We start from the raw sequence: 21490 nt of genomic DNA on the forward strand, positions 1-21490 counted from the left end.
CGAGAGCGTTACTTTCAGGGAGCAACAAAGATGAAAGTTTGTTTCGATGCTATCGCTTTTGACTCCGCCGCCACCACACAAAAGATTCGGTTCGAATTTCCTGTTGCTTTTCTGCGTCTTTTGAGATGTTTAGTTCTGCGTTGGAGAAGTTATTTTGCTAAAAGATACTGAAAAACTACTTAGATATTCGAGAACATCAGTATTTCAGTTTTAATTCTCTAGACAGCGAGCAATCAACAGTACATTTTAATGCTTAGAATTAATGTGACAATCTACTCAAATTGCTAGGCGAAACGTTCGCGCTCCTCGCTCAGTGAAAGCATTTGTTTATCAGCCCTTGTCATTGCTATCAAGTATTTGTATCAAAAAGTTTTATTATTCAATTTTCCTAATGTTTTTTCTCTCCGGCAATGATTTCGTAGTTCCATGTTTACAATGCGGTCGTGTCTTGGACATCACTCTTCTTTAATTATCTATTTGCGGCCCGCGACACAATGACTAACACGTGTTTGTGGCCTCTATGAAAAAAAGGTTGAGTACCGCTGGTCTAGAAGCTGACTGGAACCAAGAGCAAAATAATTGAGGGTCTGTCCGTTGACACTGCTGAAAAGCACTGTATCACTTCTAGGTGGAATAATTCGATTTTTTAACCATTTAACAAACAATCGTGAAGAGTTCAGGCCTTGGTTGAAAAAAAAATATTTCTCTCACAAGCGATAAACTTCTACGCTTCGAACATTACAAACCTGTCCATAGCACCCCCACTATATGTCCATATTACCCGCATCGAAAAAAATGCTCTACTGTTTTGGTCTGTTTTTAAGCAAAAAACATTGAAAACACTTTTTTGTAAAACATTTGACCGATTATTTCGAAAAACAGGATATTGAATTGTAAGAAACCGCATTCAAATTTTGGGAAACATGAGTTTCCAAAGATACAATGGAAACTCTCCGTCTTACCTGCACTTCCCCTACTGCTGTTAGTAGTTCTAATGTCAATTTTGTATGCGCACTGTAATTTAGTTTGTTCACCGCGTCATTAAGAACAAGTAACCTTTTTTTTTTTGCTGATTTGAAATTGGCAGGACCTTAGAGGAGAAACAAGAATTCTCTGACCTCGAATCTAGCCTCTTCCAGGGAGCAGCTTCGATTATACTCACAGATTGAAGTATTCTTGAATTCCAGGTCAATTACTCTTATTTCCGATAATCCAAATGATTTGGAACCATTATCGCCGGTATGCTTATTGGTATGAGAGAACTAAATCTTCAGTGGCACCGAACGTAGCGTAGATTGCAGTATTTTGGTCTCGATGGCGCCAAGGGTACCTGTGTTAACCTCAAGCAAAAAAAAAAATAAAATAATGATGCCCTGACGTATGTCTCGATTTATTCAGAAAATTCACCGCTTATGCACTGAATTTAGGAAGGATATCAGAAGTTCATCCAGGCAGCGATTAATCATTATAAGAACTGTTGGGTAGCTGGTTCGATGCCAATACGCAGGACCCTATCCTGCATTTCTTCGACCTGGAACTGTCGGGGTTTTCCTTCCTGGGTTTATTATTTTTGGGGGTGAGTACCCGCCAAGTAACAGCACCAACTTTATGATTGCATTACAGTCCGTTTATTTACAATTCATTCACAACTCGTATATTTATTTACAATTAAATTACATAATGTATTAACAGGACATTATTATTTCAACCGATCCAATGGCCGTTTTTCTTCCAAATCTCTTTTTAAAGTCTGCTTCATTTAATATTGGAACAAATTCTTTTGCTCATTGTGGCGCTCCTAGTGGACGGATTTGGAAACTTTTTTCATCCACGTGTCGGGAAATTCATTACCATTCACCATGTATTTATGTCATAACACCAAACGATAGCATTTTGTAAACAACCACCATGGAAGCCGAACGGAGAGATAAAATTGTGCACAGTTTTCTTGAAAATCCATTGTTGTCGGCATCTAAGCTAGCTAAACAGCTTAAAATGCCCAGAAATACCGTATGGCGTGTTATCAAGCAGTACAAGGAAACATTGACGACGGCTCGGAAGCCGCATTCGAAGCGTCGGAGTGGAACTGTCGACCGGAAACTGCGTGGGAAAGTCATCAAGGCCGTCAAGAGGAATCCCAATCTTTCAGACCGCGATTTGGCCAATAAGTTCCAGACCGCTCACAGTACGGTGCGACGAATTCGTCTCCGGGAAGGAATAAGGTCATTCCGAGCCAGCAAACAGCCAAATCGGACGCTGAAGCAGAACAATGTGGCCAGAATCCGTGCTCGAAAGCTGTACGACCAAGTGCTGACCAAGTTCGACGGATGTATTCTGATGGACGATGAGACCTACGTGAAGGCGGACTTTGGGCAAATCCCAGGTCAAAAATTTTATTTGGCGACGGCTCGGGGGATGTACCTGCAAAATTTAAGTTCGTGTTTGTGGATAAATTCGCCCGCAAGTACATGATTTGGCAGGGGATATGCAGTTGTGGACAGAAAACCAAAGTCTTTCTCACTGACAAGACAATGACATCAGAAGTCTACAAAAAAGAGTGCCTACAGAAACGGATTCTGCCGTTTATTCGTGCCCACGACCGTCCAGTAATGTTTTGGCCGGACCTCGCAAGCTGCCATTACAGCAAAACGGTTATGGAATGGTACGCAACGAACGGGGTCAGCGTAATACCGAAGGACCTCAACCCCCCAAACTGCCCCCAGTTCCGGCCGATAGAGAAATACTGGGCAATCACGAAGCGGAGGCTTAAGGCAAAGGGAAAACTTGTTAGGAACATGACTCAAATGAAGAACTGGTGGAATCAAATCGCCAAAACGGTGGACGAAAAGGGTGTGCGCCGCCTAATGTGCCGTATTACGGGAAAAGTACGAGAATTTCTTCGAAACAGCGATGAATAATTTTTTAAGAAAATGCTACATTTATATGAAAAACAAATTATGAATTCGTTAATAAATGACTGAACTACACGCAATTGTTTGTGTTCCAATATTAAATGAAGCAGACTTTATAAACCTCCTATTTTGCCTTCCTTTGTGTTCTTCTTGCGAACCCTTGTTTTGTTCACCTTCTTCCTATCTATTTTCCTTCTATTTGGATTATTTGTTTCTTTCTATATTGGCGATCTGCATTTGTTGGATTGAGCCCATGCAGCAAATTATAAATGTGGGGGGTTGACAGACGTAAAATTTTCCCTTTTTCGATCAGTAACCAACAAGAACTGCAAATTATATTCTCAAATGCCCAGCGGAAATGGTATGCGTTTTGCCACTCTTGAAACGCACCTCATCGAATGAGTGATATTAAGAATGAATGTTACCCAGTTCTGTCTCATCGTTTCGGATTTGTTTTTCTAAAATTCAACAATATTAATATTTCTGGGAGAGGACTGGTTTGGAAAGTTTCATACAAATGTTATAGCGGACCAAAACGCGGAGTAACATCTGGAGGCAAAAAAACGCTCTAAGAAGGTCTACCAGAATTCTTCTGATGAAATACGATAGCGTCGCTATAGGTCAGGGATGGCCAAACGGTAGTCCGTAGTCTACCGGTCCTCCGCGTAGGTATTCCTAGGCGCCCGCTAGCTATTCTAGGATAGTGTCACCTCCAAATGCAATGGAATACATATCTCTCCACCTTTTGCCGTGATCATTTTATAAGGTTTTTATGCTATCCTCAATAAAACAAATCAGTTGTAAGAGTAGATATTTCTTCATTGAAGTTTCTTTTTTTTCTTTCAGGTTGTTAGTTCTTTAATATTAACACATCCACTTGTTCAACCACTTGTAAGGAAGTAAGAAAAACATCCGGCATAAGGTTTTGAAAATCGATAAAAACCAAATTTTCGAAGAAAACTTCGCTTCTGAAGAGTGCGTTCGCGAGTTTTAATGAAGTATTGTTATTTTAATTTCAAAAGTACATTTTAAGTAATGAGAATTAAATGTGCAGATTATTTTTTTCAAGAAACATAGTCATGAATAGAACAAGACACAACATAACAGAAAATGTCATGACTCACAAATACTGGCAAGCATTTGTATAATATACATGGTACAGCAATATAAGATTAATAGGAGCGAGCGAAACAAAAGACTAATAAGCTTTCCGCATACTTTGCCACATACACGGCCCAGACCGAGATAGATATTGTTCTCCTTCATGCGCTCCTTTTTACTCTTAGAATACACTTCCCAACTCCATTTTATAATCAGATGCAATATTATCACGTATTTGCTGAACAACTGCTGAAGCATCATTAGCCATGTGGATAGCGTGGTCGTATACAATAGATTTGCATCCCAGTCGGCCTTGGTTCGATCTCCATTGACGTCGTATGGACTTTTTTTTTGGCACAATCCCAAATGAAATGAGAAAAGAAAACAGAAAGAGATGTCTGCACGCATACAAACAAACCATTTTAAGCTTTTAAAATAGCTCATTATTTGCGTATTTGACTCTCCAGCACATCATTTCTGCTAAAGATGAAATGTTTTCTGCCAACACTAGTTTGGGTGTAGATACAGTCGGGTGAAAGTTGTGGGCATAATTTTTGAGCTGTTTGGTTTGCTTGTTGCATTCCTGATGCTTTGCTTTAGGAAACATTGCGGTAAAGTTTCAAAATATGCAATTCGCCGACGCTCGAGAAAGAACTCGATGTGATAAGATTCTATTGATTCACAAAATGTTAGTGATAGTTATAGGGATCGAATTGATCGTTCGATCCAATTTACATAATAGGGGCTAACATTTCCGGTAGATAGTTCTTATACTTCTAGTTATTTGATTATTTGGTCTCACAGACCGGCAATCAATAATTTTCATTTAATTAGAAAATGTGATTCGCTTTAATCAGACATCTAGCTAATTGGGCAAGCCTGTAATGCGACACGAATAATTGGATATTTTGATATGATTCTCTAATTGGATGTTTTTGTAAACCTCCTCTGTGCTTGTTCCCACAACATGATAAAATTTTAGGAGTGTTTTCAACCATATGTATTTAGCACACTTTTCTAGTGATTATTTGTTAGATTTTCAATGGTTTTCCTGTTTTAACTTATTTTTCAAATTGTGATGTGTGTGTTGATAAGTTCAATTGTAGGTCACGATTGCCTCTAATGCAACACTGAGTGGTGCCTCGGTATGACCCATTAGAGGTAAATCACTTTTATGCTTTAAATAAATACAAATAATGCCTAAAAATAGCATCAGCAAAAAAACACGAGAGACACGCACAGTCTGTGACAATGTGCGCGAGTATACGAGTTATGATTTTGCGCAAGTACAGCAGGGTTCAAACTAGGATTAGGCGATCTTTAGCAAAAAATCGATCTTACGGATCAATTTTCTAAACGGCGTAGGGATCGATTCACCGATTGAATCGTTACCAGAGAATCGATCTTTACTGGATTGATCATTGAAAATTAAATGATTTTTTTCAATTTATTTACTTACTCTATGTGAGTTCAGTTATTCATTAAACATGGATTAAACATTTCAAATTTATATTCAAACATCAAAAGAATTTTATTTTGATTCTCAACATGAAGGTCACAAAAAAAATTTGAAAGCCCACAAAAATTGTATTTTCCAGAGCATTTATCGCGTACCTTTATGGAATCATTTGATTTAATAAATTAATTGAAAATTATTATTAGAAATGCAACAACTGATATTCATCTAGAACTCCACTGACAATAATCCCATGAAATCCAACCGTGCCGTACGTCTGACATTTAGTCGAAATCTTGGTAGTAGTCTCAGTTCTAGCTTCAGCTCCAGCTGGACCTGATGTCACCATCCAATTACGTCACCATTTTTTACTGTCAACCGAGTGGATAGGGTGGTGTAAATATAACTTGCATCCACTTGTTTGGTGTTTATACAAAAAAATACAAAAAAAAATAAATATATATATATATATATACAAATAAATCTGTATATACAAAAATATATATATATACAAATAAATCTGTATATACAAAAAAATCTTACATACTGCTGCTTGTCAGGTGGTTTTTGATGAGATTAATCATTCAAACATTTGCGGAGCCAATTTTGTGAGAATTTGCCAAAAATGTGGATAAGTTTGAGTATATTTAAAAATGCTTCAGCTAAAAGAGGCACTTGAAATCATTTCCTAAATCCATCGAAAAATGGATGTGCATTCAGTGATAGTTTCTAGATTTTTTCAATTTATATCCCCAATATTTGGGGTAAAAGAAATGTCGTATGTTGTCAATATATGGCAACACTTAAACATATCTTGTGTTCTACTTATCGCATCGGGTCATACTATACGGCTATTTAAAGACGCTACAAGTGTCGTTTTGACAGTGTTGTTATTGTCCTTTTCAGTCTCAAGTTATAGCGCGTCAAAGATGGAGTCCACCAAGCAAGAAATTCGCCATATTTTACGTTTTTACTACCTGCGAGGTAAAACTGCAACGAAGGCAGCCGAAAAAAATCGTGTAGTTTATGGACCCGATACTGTAACGATTCGCACAGCACAGCGTTGGTTTGATTGGTTTCGTTCTGGTGTAGTGGCTGACGAAGATACACCCAGTACTGGTAGGCCAATCGGCGTGGATACCGATAAAATCGTTGAAATCATCCAGGTAGACCGGCATGTGAGCAATCGCTAGTTGGCCAGAAACTGGGAATAGACCATAAAACCGTTTGGAACCATTTGCAGAATATTGGATCCCAAAAAAAGCTGGATGTATGGGTGCCACACGAGTTGACGCAAAGAAATCTTTGGATTTCTTTGGAGATGGTGACTGGTGATGAAAAGTGGATCACGTACGACAACCTAAAGCGAAAAAAGTAATGGTCGAAGCGCGGTGAGCCGACCCAAACCATCGCCAAGCCCGGATTGACGGCCAGGAAAAGGTTTTGCTGTGTGTTTGGTGGGATTGGAAGGGAATCATCCACTATGAGCTGCTCAACTATGACCAGACCCTCAACTCAGTTCTCTACTGTGAGCAGCTTGACCGTTTGAAGCAGGCGATTGACCAGAAGCGGCCAGAAATGATCAATAGGAATGGTGTTGTTTTCCACCAGGACAACGCTCGGCCTCACACATCTTTGATGACCCGCCAGAAGCTACGGGAGCTCGGATGGGATGTCCTCTTGCACCCACCGTGTAGTCCGCACCTGGTTCACGTGATTATCATCTCTTCCGGTCCATGCGAAACGCTCTTGGTGATACTAAGTTGGCCTCAAAAGAGGCTTGCGAAAACTGGCTGTCTGAGTTTTTTGCAAATAAGGAGGGGGGGGGGGGGGCGGTGTTATAAGGGGGGAATAATGAAGTTGCCTTCTAAATGGCAACAAGTTTGCGAACAAAACGGCGTATATTTGACTTAAATTGGATAATTTTAAATATGTTAAATAAAGCGTCAAATTTCGATCAGAAATACGACATTTATTTTTTCCCAACCCAATATATTAACGAAATCGTCTGTTCAAAGTTGTAGGAGCTATAGGAGCTCTATCCTCAAACTCGAACGGGTAAAAGCAATATTATTAAAAACAAATTTTGAAAAAGATTTCTACGATCAAAAATATCGAAAAGATCGAGAAGAAAAGATCGCGGTTTTTTGCAGTGCAAAGGATCGATCCAAAAAATCGGAAATCGGAGGAATCGGTCGGTTCTGCAGGGCAAACTGAAGAAGAAGGGTGGAACTTCAAACGACCAGAAAAAGTTCAAGCTAAAATTTAATTCATCAGTCAAACAAGTTGAAAATCAGCTGATGCAAAGGATGATGGACCGTGTTCGGGGAAAAGCTCGGACAATTCGGTTTTATAATCAGTATAAACCCTGCAATCTATACTCGATTTTCTCTTACGATTTTTTTATATTATTTTCGTGTCTGGTTTTTTCGTGTTTGACTTTTACTATATATTCAGAGCGAGAAATAGCGACAAATGTGATATCCAAGCCCAAAGTCCAAGTCTGACTAGTAAACATGGATAGAAATAGTAGCAATGTGTGTATGACTTCCACTGTGAATCACTACAGATTATTAGAAGGCAAAGATAACGTACACATAAAAGAAGAATATCGGAGGGATGATAAATTAAATATAACACGGATTAAAGAGCGTTCCAATCACCTCCTAAATCCCACCGAAGACGTAAGCAATTTTTATCCAGCTCGATAGTGTGTTTATCTATCAACAAACACATCGCGTTTATGTGTCGTCAATCTATCTCGTCGACTAGCCACTGTTGATAACGATCTGTCCCCGGCGATGATTGATAACGACAGGGCTTTGCCCGTTGATTATTCCGAAATGGAACAAAATTTCGCCTCAATGTCAATCAGAAATAATTGCCAAATTGACAGTTCTAAATCAGTGCCACAGTGGGAGTCGAACAGGTTACAACTGTTATACAATAGTGTCCACTGCAAGATCATAGTGGATTCGTCGGGTATAACAATCGTCGGACAATTGAATATCGTTTGTCCCACAGATCGGTGTTACAGTAGTGCCGCCAGAGTGATACATCGAGTGCTTTGTGTTCGGGATCCGCGTGTTCAACTGTTGTGGAAGCTGTCTGCTATCTGTATGAAACCGATGTTTCCTCAATTTTGTGATAATGTCGTAAATGTACGAGAATCCATCTAAAGTGAAAATGTGTCAAACATCAGAAAAAATTATATCTTATTCATCATTCGAGAGCACGGAGACATGTGAATAATTATTAAAGTTTCGCTCTGTATCGTATACTTACGATTCTGGTGACATACTAGTAGTGAAATTGGATAGATCGTGGATTTCCATCGAGTGCTACATACGATCATTTACTTCATCATTGTGAAGAATTATGAGGAATTTCCGAAGAACGAGCGAGCGCGTGAAGCTCTATATTCCTGTATTACTCGTGTCTTTGTCCTGCGTTCAGTGTATGCTGGTTGAACAAAAATCGGAGATCGCTTCGAAAGGTTAGTGATCCCAAAATCATAGTAGATGCTCATACTATCTTAACTAAAGCTATATCAGAATGGTTGATTTTTGATTTTATGTTGCTATCGAGGGGAGCTTTGGGTAAACCGGGCAACGGTGTATTGAAATAGGTTATTATTGCATTTCATATTCATGTGAATGAGTACTCCTTCTAGGAGCTATTCTATGATATTTTAACCTCCCTATAACATTGTATTTTTTTAATAAAGGAAATTGTAAACAAAAATTGAAGATAATAAGTGATTATGTGCGTGGGTGTTGATTGTATTGATAAGGTGAATTCATTTGTAAGTGAAAAATGTGAACGACTAGAATAATCGTTCTGTCGGGGTAGAAGAAACTCTGAAAAATTAGTGATGGAGAGAGCATCCAACTCGCGCTCTTTTTCTCTCTGTTTTGTTCAAATTTCAATTGCTGAACACGTTGAGCCCCGGATTATTCTTACTTCACTTTTTATTCAGTCCGCATCAAGAGTTTTTGCACAATATCAATGTCGGTCTCCGCTTCCAAATATATTCATTGTATAAAAATAAAATAGTCAGAAATTCGACCAGAAAGAAGTCACATATCGTGAACCATCTGAAAACAAACTATGTCTATGTAAAACATATATTCATTGTATAAAAATAAAATAGTCAGAAATTCGACCAGAAAGAAGTCACATATCGTGAACCATCTGAAAACAAACTATGTCGTTTTTTATTTCCTTATTTACCAACTGTCAGTCTCAGTGATTAATATATTTCTAATGAAAAGATCAATGTACCGACACGGGACTCAACGTGTTAACAGTCAAACGATGGGAGAAAGAAAACAAAATTAATCCTCTCGCGGGTTATAAATTTCAACGCCCAGTGCCTAGCCTTATTGTCTGGCTCATCTGCACTACAAAAAAATGTTCACCTTCTTGTTTTTTGTTGTTCCAGTAAAGCATTGGTTAAGTATATGATGTTGATCAAATATTAGTTTGTTGATCAGTTGATCAGTTTGAAAAACAGTATATCGAACCACGAAAAACACATTTATGTTCGTCTTATCCCCGTTCTCCTGTATGCAAATTTCTGTAATTTGAAATTTCGAGCCAAAGATCTCATCGTTTATATTATATCAAAAGCAAAACATATTCAAAACGAGAAGTTATGTGGTTTATTGTGATTCTGTAGACATTCCTTGAGATAGATCTGCCCGTTTACAGTCCCGGTAGTCATGAACACGAATACCCTTTATGTGTTATTCTTCGAATAATAATGCAAACGTCGATTTGGTATAGAACTTCATGATCAAGAATTATCACTACAGTCAACCCTCCTATAACGCGGAGAGTGCGTACCGCGTTATATGGAAACCGCGCTATAATAAACTCAGGAATAGTATAAATCACATTATTCATACCGCGTTATATGGAGACCAATTATAACAAAAGATAAGATAGATTACATTTTTTTAATGAAATGAAAAAAATGAAACAAAAACTAAATGGAAAAACTGTTTTCCAACAAGAAAAGAAATACTTTTATAAAATTATGTAATCTTTTAACACTCATCTTCGCTGTCAAATATGAGTCGCCTAACTCGTCTTCTTTGAATGGGTAAATTGTCTTTCTCACTTGGTTCACCTTCATATTGGTTTTCGATCCTAGCTTTTTTGTAGCTCAATTGAAACCTCTCTATAGAGAGCTAAGCAATTTCCTAACACTCTTTCAAACGTTGTGTTGCGCACCGTTGAATAGTCAGATTTAGCACCCGTTCGTTTTGTATATTTTCGCATTTGAGGTAAATGCATGAATTAATTCCATCAGTTCTTCCTCATCTAAAGTATCTTCCCCGAGCACTGATTCTCTTCCATCCTGATGGCTCACTACAAATTCTTCATCGCTTAAATGAAAATTGTGAAATTGTAGAATAATCTTGTATTGCTTGAGGCATTTGTGGTAAAAGAGGTTTCCGTAATAACTGTTAAACTCTCAAATTGGTGTGAATCAAGGCGCTTAGAATACTACCAGGTGGGTCAAAATGGCAAAACCAAGCTGCAGCCATCATAAAACTATACAAAAGTAAATCAATACGCTTGTGCACAGTTGTGAATTCATACAATACAACAGTTCATGTTGAAAACGTTTTATCTTTTCTACACGCGAGACGTTTATCTTCGAATAAAGTACTAGTAGTAGCTGAGTACTAGTGAGAGAGTGCAGAATTCAAATTCGGCTGATTTACATGTCAATAGTTGGTAACCTTGCCATTTCGACTAATAACCTTGAAAATTCGTGTTGGAACACTATTTACCAAATTCTGTTGAACGGATTTCTCGATATTTTTCCATTTTTCCGAAATCGCGACCTTGAGCTCTTCAATCGTGATGTAAAGTTTTCCCTCAGTGTAGATTCTGCGTACAAGGATTCCCCCTAAGATTTTCAACAGGATTCAAGTCTGGAGAGCGAGCCGGCCAGTCGAAAAAAATAAGTTTTTAGTCCTTAATCCATTGCTTAGTTTACTTGCTGGTATGAATAGTAGCATTGTTTTGCTGAAATGTAATTTTTTTGTGATGATATCCACGCAAAAACGGTAGAAGAGAGGATTCCAGAACATGTGTGTAATCCTTGAATGATGTGAAAGCTATCTTGAACTTTCCGGTTGCACAGAATCCCGCCCAAACCATGCACAAGTCTCCACCAAAATTCCTGGTTGAAAAATACTGTTTCTTTCTCCGTAAAACACGCCAGTACCCGTTGAAACCATGAGGACCATCTTATTTTTTAACTTTTTTTTCGTCAGTAAAGATAACCTATACTTTGAAGAACTTTTCGTTATGGTATATAGCAAAATGTATTCTTTTGGAAGCATTCTTTGTCACAACAAACCATGCCCCACCGTCGTTTCATGTGAGCTTTGGCAAAACACAGATGTCTTCCGATATGAGATGGTGTAAGATGAGGAGTTTCAAACTATTAAACCCTCTTTATGTGAGGAGTTTTTACCAAAATTTGACGAATTGTCATCCAAGCAGTTGAGTAGTTGAAATATTGCTTTATTTGCACATGCAATTTTGAGGTATTCGAGTCTGTTCTAGCTATTTCCCGCTTATTCCGGTCAGAGAGCTTCGATTTACGTGGAGCTCTCTCCTTCTTACCGTATCCTTGAGGATTCGCCATATAATTGAGCACTACTTGATGGGATCGTCCAATCCGATGAGAAATTTCTCTGATACTAACATTTTCTTGGTGAAATGCATCGATTTGTCTTTCTTCTCTTTCCGTGAGGACTTTTCCCATCGGCACTTGCCAGATTTAATTGATCAAAACAACTAAAACACGGAAAATGTCACTGGTCTTATAGAAACTTGACAGTTAAAAATAGGAAAACATTCGTTTACGCTCGGCGCTTGCACACACACACATATGAAAATCATGCAGTGTATGGTAGTCACCAATACCTACACACTAGAATATAAATTGACACATTGATCATCACCTGGTCTTATAGAAGATGGACAGAGTGTAGACGCAAACGGTTTCCAAATGGAAACAAATGTTTTAATCCGCAAAATCTCCTAGGCTCTCTTTTGGCCGATAATATCCTTCAACTGGACAGATTATTTCATTGGAAATTTGCATGGTTATGCTTGTAGGCCAAAAAACAACAAAAATGCGTTTTCCCAAAACTAATGGTGTTGGTGATTACGTCTCATATACAAACATGGGCAGAACAGTCTTGCATTCCAGTTGGCCTGGGTTCGATCTCCCTTGACGTCATTTGGACTTTTTTTTGGGTGCAAATAAAAAAGAAAGAGATGTCGGCTTCCATACAAACAAACATTTTGAAGCGTTGGGGGACAGTTGATTTTATTTGCTCATTTGACGCTGCAAGGCATGAAAAGACATGGTTTCTGCCGAAAATGAAATGCTTTCTAGCAACGCTAGTTTGGTTGTACCATTTCCATCTTTTGAATCTCAAACTTTCTAGTTTATTATCTGTTTATCACCGCCTTGAATTGTTTATAATTCCACAGTCTTCTAAAAATTCTTGTTTAGACTCTTTACATGACCTGCTAACACCGGTTGTATCACACCCAGAGGCAGATGGTCCTTTGAAGAACTACACATTCGGCAGCGTAACACATTTGGCCCATCTAACGTTAGACGAGCGAATAGAGCTGGAGAAAAATACCTGGCACTGGTTTCCCTATCAGCGGATCAGTTACACACAGCTTGAAGATGGCAGAAACGTGGAGATGTTTTGCGATGAGGGCTCCGCTATGGATGAACTTCCGGATGATATATTCACACGTGAGTATTGCTTGCTAACAGAGAAACAAAACAGGCGCTCATTAATTTTTGGATTTCCACAGAGGAACAGCGGTTGCAGGGTGCGATAGTATTGCACTTCGTTTGTGCCATTTATTTCTTCGTGTTTTTGGCCTATGTCGTTGGTGAATACTTTCTGCCAACGGTGGAGTGCATTTGTGAGGATCTGAAACTAACACAGGTAGGAATGGGCTCCATGTTATCACTAGCTTTTGGAATATTTGTATGAGTGAATTTAGGCAATAAAACTTTTTTTGTTTCGACGAAAAGCATTCGTTTCGAAACCATCGAGATATTTAGTATTTCTGCCAATTTTTTATGTGTTTGGGTTGGGTCTGAATCCAACAACCCCTGCAATTACTCGTATTCTAAACCGTTTCGCTACATTTGGATGATCATTGTCTTTCAGATCCAAATCACCACTTTTGAATTGCCGAAATCATCTCTCACACGTTTTCACTGCTGGGGCATGTTCACCATAAGCTTCCATAAGCAAACGATGTGCTTCGACTGCTTTTTGACGTAGGACTACGTCTTTCATTTCTGTACTGTGGTATAAGTTCAATGTTTAGAAAAACCAGAGCGTTAATACCTTTTGCCGGGTGAACGAAGTGGTATGATAATCACTTCATACGAAAGATAAAAGGTCTACGAGTTATGTGTTTGTAACATATCGATCTAAAAACTTGCTTCAATAGCCCAAAAATTTGTTTTGAAAGGAAACTATTGAAATCACAAAAATCTATATACGAGGGCTGTCCGAGAAGTACTTAGCCTCATCGCCCGATGGTTTTAGTATCGCAAGAGAGATTAGTTATCGTATAGTACATTCTCGTGCACGGCTACTGTCAAAATTTCAGCCGAATCGGACTCGTAGTTTTATTTTGACCGTGTGTGGAAGCGGGCGTGTCCGCGGATTTTAGAAAAATGGAAAAAATGGAAATTCCGCCGTCGCCACGACCCAATTGGTCAAATTGCACTACGAACTGCTGCCCCGTCTACCGTATTCTCCAGATTTGGTCCCGTGCGAATTTTTTGTTTGTTTCCAAACTAGAAAAAGTCACTCGCCGGGCAGAAATATGAGTCGAATGAGGAGGTCATCGCCGTCACCGAGGCCTCGAGAAAACGTATTTTCCAGATGGATTTATGAAGTTGGAGTATCGCTGGTTTAAGTGTATTGAGCTAAAAGGAAACTATGTTAAGAAATAAATCGCCACTTTTCCATTTTTTTTTGTTTTTTTTGTAGGCTAAGTACTTATTGGACTGCCTTCGTAGTACAGTCATTCCATGCCAAACGGATATAGTGGTTCTCAGATTTCTGAAAAGTGGACATTGTTTTCCTTATCGCAAAATAATAGACCCGTTTTGTTTATTTTATCATTAGGGTGCCCATTTTCATCATGATGGTTCGATTTGGTCGCCCTGGCTATTCCCGTTCCTATTTTGCTACCTTGTTGAACGGACGGGAAACGTTGTACACTCCAGAATGTATTCGCAGAATATCAGAAATCTTTCCATTTATTCATCCATTGAGAAATAATTCAAATGCAACTTCAAACAAATGTTTACTAAGACAAAAGTAGTCCTACGTCAACCTTGCATTTTTATCACAGATATTACCCACTTTCAATTTTCTTAGGCGATCCTAACTAAACCTAACCTAACCTAACAAAAAAAGTGAAAGTAGCGAATGTCGCAGAATATAACGTCCGTGGTTTTTATGTAACTTTAGGCTTTACTATATTGTTATAATATTGATACACATGTGGTTACAAGTATCGTATACTTTGCTAACTATTACGAATTGATCCCTTTTTATACTTCCGTTTCATTTTAAAATCCTTTGTTTAACAAAATTACAGTGAAAATTTACTTCGTCAAAGTTCACGAATAAGTTTGTTTGAAGGAAGTGTTATTGTTATTGGGTTGGGGAAAATGAAATGTCGTATATTGTCAATATATGGCAACACTTAAACATATCTTGTGTTGTACTTATCGCATCGGGTCATACGGCTATTTAAAGACGCTACAAGTGTCGTGATTGTCCTTTTCAGTCTCAAGTTATAGCGCGTCAAAGATGGAGTCCACCAAGCAAGAAATTCGCCATATTTTACGTTTTTACTACCTGCGAGGTAAAACTGCAACGAAGGCGAAGGCCTCCGATTTGACAACTTTTGGGTTCTTCCGGAGGGTCTGCTTCATAATCACCCAATATTTCTCTATTGGGCGAAGCTCCGGCGCGTTGGGCGGGTTCATTTCCTTTGGCACGAAGGTGACCCCGTTGGCTTCGTACCACTCCAACACGTCCTTTGAATAGTGGTACGAAGCGAGATCCGGCCAGAAGATGGTCGGGCCCTCGTGCTGCTTCAATAGTGGTAGTAAGCGCTTCTGTAGGCACTCCTTAAGGTAAACCTGCCCGTTTACCGTGCCGGTCATCACGAAGGGGGCGCTCCGCTTTCCGCAAGAGCAGATCGCTTGCCACACCATGTACTTTTTGGCAAACTTGGATAGTTTCTGCTTGCGAATCTCCTCCGGAACGCTGAATTTGTCCTCTGCGGAGAAGAACAACAGGCCCGGCAGCTGACGAAGTCCGCTTTGACGTAGGTTTCGTCGTCCATTACCAGGCAATGCGGCTTCGTCAGCTTTTCGGTGTACAGCTTCCGGGCTCGCGTCTTCCCCACCATGTTTTGCCTTTCGTCGCGGTTAGGAGCCTTCTGAACCTTGTATGTACGCAGGCCCTCCCGCTGCTTGGTCCGCTGGACGAATGAACTTGACAAATTCAGCTTATTGGCGACATCCCGGACCGAACTTCTCGGATCACGTCTAAACTGCTTAACTACGCGCTTGTGATCTTTTTCACTGACGGAGCATCCATTTTTGCCGTTCTTCACCTTCCGGTCGATGGTTAGGTTCTCGAAGTATCGTTTTAGTACTCTGCTGACCGTGGATTGGACGATTCCCAGCATCTTACCGATGTCCCGATGTGACAACTCCGGATTCTCGAAATGAGTGCGCAGGATTAATTCACGACGCTCTTTTTCGTTCGACGACATTTTTCCAAATTTACGAAAAATTGACAGTGAAGCATGGCCAACGTGATCTATACACTCTTATCTGATTATAAACGAAAGCTGAAGATATAATTCCTAAAAATTAAATTTCTACAGCGTTTTTTCCGTGATGCAATTTGATGTGACACACCCTTTAGTTCAAGATAGTAAGCGGTTTTTATTATGCAAATTGAAAATAGTACATTTTTCATTATACGAAAAAAACGTTGAAAATCGAACATTTTTTTTAGTGAGGAGTAAAAGTGGTCACCTGTGAGGGGCATAGTGGTAACTCGCGCATATCACGCTAGAAGAGATTAATTTATGCGTGTTTTCTTGTCCAAATTTGTTTAAATCATTATTGAAATAGTGGGTACATGTATGAAATGAGCAAGGCCTATTCACCTTGAGTCGTAATTGAAATTTTCTCATACGTACAAAAACATATTAGGAAACATACAACGTTTTTCATAATGAGGCTTGGTTTTGGTTGGAGTGACATATTTTTCGTGGGTCAAAACCACAAAATAGACCCCTCTAGGAGCAGAATGTGATAAGGTATATCAGATTTTGAAAACAGAACATTGTCAGTAGTAATCCTCCACTGACCACTCGAAAATATCAGGTCAAATAAACTAAATTTCACTAGAAATTCTTTGCATTCACCTTGAATACGGCCGAATGGCTGCCGAGAAAGCGATTTTTGTTTTTATTTATATTTTGACATGCGACAGGTCCAGTGAAGATTTTTGTTTTTATTTATATTTTGACATGCGACAGCTCCAGTGAAGTACAGGGTGACTAAAAAGCCATGAACTTCTTCAAACATAAGATGACTATCAATACGGTGTCAATAGTCAATAGTTATACTACCAAACAAGCAGTACTACCCCGACGTGTTACCATAGAAAAATATGCAGTATGAATCTAGGACTCATCATTGGCCAAATTCTAAATGCCGTAATTCGTAATGTTATTTCACAAGTACTCAAAATTTGATTCTTCTGTGCTCCCATGGCCGAGTAATTAGCGTCAATCATTATCTTATCGGGGGTTCATGTTCGATTTCCGTTCTGGCCAGGAGATTTTTCGTCAAAGAAATTTCTTCCGACTTTTACTGTGGTCATGTATGATAGAGCTTACAGTTCAGGCGTGTTTTCCGGCATACAAATCTCAACGAAGTACTACTCATAAAAAAGACGCAAGTAATGCCTACTACATGCGCTGAAAAGTCCCGCGAATTCTCGGCAGATGGCGCCATTAAAAAATGGACCAGATTAATTTCGAAAGGTTCATCTGTCACATCTGTGTGAAGTTTCGTGACACTTCGTTTATTTTGTTCACAAACTACAGTTGTTTAAGTGTCACTTCCTGAGCACTCGTATAGAAAATGAAAGAATATCAAACATGAAAGAATATCAAACATTGTTTTTTGATGAAAAAAAAACTCCTGAAATGTTATTCCATTTCTGCTCCTTCGAGAAGTTTATCGATGGTTTAGTGAATTAAAATGGGCTGTACAAGCACCGCAGATGCATCTCGCTCATCGTGCATCGACTCGTTTTGAATGCGAGTTAGCTGAGGCCGTAGGCATTTCAAAAGAATGAGTGGGATACATTTTGGATATGAAAAAGCTATCCGCGCGATGGGTGCCGCGTTTGCTGGCAGTCGACCAAAAACAGCGGCGCGTTGATGATTCAACCGCCGGTTTGGCGTTGTTGAAGCGTAATCGAGTGGAACTCTATGGACGTTTTGTGACAACGGATGAAACGTGGATCCATTACCACTCTCCTGAGTCCAATAGGCAGTCTGCAGAGTGGCACTGAGACATATTTCAAACACTTGAACGTTTCGTATTACAGAAAAATATTCGAAATGTTGGAAACTCGCTATACCAACTGGATTGTCCTCGAAGGAAACTATGTTGAGGAATAAATACAGCTTCGCCCAAAAAACGATTGTTTTCATCCCGGGACTTTTCAGCCCATGTAGTTAAACGTTGAACAAAGCCATGAATTATTATCACATGACTCGTTTGGGCTTGTCTTTACGCCACCGAATATCGTAAATGGTTGTTTTGAATAAATTAAACCAAAATTGGAGCGATAATCCATTAATATCAGTTATATTTTTCAGGAATGGGTAAGTTGAGGTAGGTTACAAAGGTTGTATTAGTTTTTTTTTCTCGGCATGTGTTTTTTTATCTGTCCATTCTGAGCTTTACTCCACTTTGAATATTCTCTTAATTTATTAACCGACTCATTTCTCATAAACGCATGAATTGAACGTATTAAATTAGTTTTTTTCCTAAAAATGCCATTTTTCATTTCCTTGTCTATTTTTTACCGAAATAGCTTGTAATTAGATGAAAATCAGTATGATTCATTAGTTTCACGGCGATTATTCTGACAAAGTTTTTGTTGCTCTTACTCATTTTATAAACTAAAATCTTATTTACTGACAAATATGTTTGGAAAACCGTCATTTAAGTTGTCGATAAAATTCCATCTCTTCCAAAAGGATGTTGCGGCCGCAACCTTCATGGCGATAGCGGGAACTACGCCGGAATTTTTCACCAACACGATCAGCACATTCATCGCCGACTCGGACATGGGAATCGGAACCATTATGGGCTCATTGCTTTTCAACACGCTGGGTGTGGCTGGTATAGCGGGGCTTGCCTCGAAAACAGTATGTTTTCATCTCTGCCCTAATCAGGGGAATTTGATTATACCAAATTTAACCCATTTCAGCCCGTTCAGATGGACTGGTGGCCACTGACACGCGATTCGCTGGTATTCGCAATCCACGTCGGCATACTGATCGGGTTCGCATGGGATGGCCGAATCTACTGGTACGAGTCGATGGTGCTGTTTATCCTGTTGTTCTTCTACTTCCTGATCATGTTCCAAAATAGGCGAATTATGAAATTCGCCAAAAAATATATCGAAGTAAAGTGGAACTTGTGCGCTCGAGTTATTCGCGAGATTGAAGAAACGGAACGCATGGAAGCCGCCGCCCAGGCAGAGCAAGCCAATGGCACAGATAAACCAATAACAAGCGTGGCTCAGCGAGCTATTGATAAGCCAGTTTTTCGATTGTCAACAGCGTCGATGCTGTCCGATCAAATGGCGGAGAAGCCTCTGAAGGTTGGAGAGCTACAGAGTAAGTTTCTTATTCCGGTTCAACGGTAATTTTAATAACCATGTGTTATCGATAAATTTTCAGTTCCTTCCCGACATACATTACCCGATCCGGACGAGCACCCAGACATGACTTTATGGAAAATTTCTCGGGAGAACTGGTTCCGCACGATCTGGTGGTTCTTCAGCTGGCCAATCCGATTCATTCTCACCTTCACGGTGCCGCATCCGGTTCAGTTCCGTCGGTGGTACCCATTTGCATTCATAATGTGCATTATTTATATCGGGGCTTGTTCATTCGTTATATTTTGGATGATGACAATTATCGGCTACACCTTTGGGATTCCGGATTCGGTGATGGGTCTTACCTTTTTGGCCATGGGTGGATGCATGCCTGAGGCAATTGCAGCGGTGTTGGTTATCAGAACTGGTAACATAATTGAAATCATTTCGTCGTTAGATAATCTAGACTCATTGGATATTCTTCAAACTTCGCAGGAAATGGTGCAATGGGAGTCTCGAACGCTCTGGGGGCCAACTCACTATCAATTCTGTTCTCTCTAGGGTTACCTTGGTTCATCCGTAACCTGGCGGACGGCGGTAGTGAACTCAACGCCTATCTACCGATTGCTTCCTACGGAATGCAGTATTCGATAATCTCGCTGCTGTTTGCAATCGGAGCGCTCTATATAATAGTCTACACGGCGAAATTCAAACTACGAAAAACCGTGGGGTTGGCACTGTTCATTGTGTATGGTATCTTGGTGGCATTCATGCTGCTTAACGAGCTGGATGTCTTCTTCGCATCTGGAAACGAATGCTGAAACAAGACTACAAGACTCTTCGAAGGGCTGATGTGCAACGCGTTCGTTGGTGTTGTTAGAAGTAGTAATAAATTATGTTCGACTGCAGACTATTTGTAAGCTAGGTTAATTTTATTGTGTCTTTGCAGTGGATGATATTTTCAAACGAACAAATGATATTATGCTAGAGGAAACATACACAAACTATTTTGAGGCATAATACTTCAATGTAGTACATTGCTAGACAAGAATATTCAGGAGAAATAATTATACTAATATTTATACATCACAAACTAGACATTGTGGTTTTGTGAAGCACTTCCCAATCCCAGATAGTTTTTTTTACTTTTTCACTTTGGATCTCGTCGGAAAACGATTGATTAGTGAACATTTTATTGTTCTGTTATTGTTGAGTTTGGCCGTCGTCTCCGTCCAATAACCAATCAAACACTTCCGTTCCGGTTTGCCACGCTGAATTAGAGCATATTCAAGATCCCAACACAGAATATTGCTCAATATTATAAGCCAGCGAGGAATAGTTTCACCACTAACATGAAAAACTTTATTTTTCTCCAATTGGTCAAATAAATGACTCCGCTGAACATAACTTCGTTGTTTCCTATGATCATAGTAAAAAAAACACAGCATCATTCTTTATAATCTCTGTAAAATTCTTCCTAATAATAATTGGATGAACATAAGAACATTCAACGACATAACCCTGAACCATGTTCTGAGTTAATTAATTCTCTTTTCGACACATTTTTCTCTCAGACACAATATAGACTCATAAACTGGAACTCTTAATTGATCACTTGATACAGCTAATTTCATTATCCATTGCATTGCTACGTACTCCTTCTTTGTGGTGCGTAATAGAATTTGGGATGGGGTTTTAACGAAATGTGTAGGTAACAAACACCAGGGCATTGAATAACAATCCATCATATGACTAACCAAATTGTTCACTTTCTGTAGATTGTTTTAGCACAACGAATAAAACTCGTATAAATTCACAAACAAATAATTTTTGTCCTACTGATGCTGCGGACAAACATAGAATGGTGGAATTTGAATAAAATGCGGAACGAGAGAGGCTTCTTTTCTTAATTAAAAGCATTTTCATCCGTAGACTGGTTCACCTCTTTGACAAGAAAAAAGCTGTGACAATGAATCGTGTATGCGCAGAAAGAAAAACTTCTT

At 39.2% G+C, this 21490-nt stretch overlaps 1 protein-coding gene across 3 annotated transcripts; it reads left to right on the top strand.

Moving 5' to 3' along the window:
- The first annotated feature begins 8369 nt into the window (after window positions 1-8369).
- On the top strand, window positions 8370-20583 carry LOC129771156 (sodium/potassium/calcium exchanger 4-like). 3 transcript variants are annotated; one of them, XR_008742297.1, is made up of 8 exons: window positions 8371-8965; window positions 13019-13273; window positions 13336-13472; window positions 18862-19032; window positions 19095-19506; window positions 19570-19914; window positions 19983-20369; window positions 20437-20583. XR_008742297.1 is itself a non-coding variant. In XM_055774565.1 (7 exons), the coding sequence occupies exons 1-7, from the start codon at window positions 8848-8850 to the stop codon at window positions 20306-20308; spliced, it is 1722 nt and encodes a 573-aa protein (XP_055630540.1). In that variant the 5' UTR covers window positions 8370-8847; the 3' UTR covers window positions 20309-20583. The 3 variants fall into 3 exon arrangements, 2 of the variants coding, with proteins under 2 accessions (XP_055630540.1, XP_055630539.1); XM_055774565.1 differs by having other exon boundaries at window positions 8370-8965; window positions 13061-13273; window positions 19983-20583; XM_055774564.1 differs by having other exon boundaries at window positions 19983-20583.
- The last annotated feature ends 907 nt before the right edge of the window (window positions 20584-21490 follow it).

This window comes from Toxorhynchites rutilus, chromosome 2, assembly GCF_029784135.1.
Source record: "Toxorhynchites rutilus septentrionalis strain SRP chromosome 2, ASM2978413v1, whole genome shotgun sequence".
NCBI classification, from domain to species: domain Eukaryota; kingdom Metazoa; phylum Arthropoda; class Insecta; order Diptera; family Culicidae; genus Toxorhynchites; species Toxorhynchites rutilus.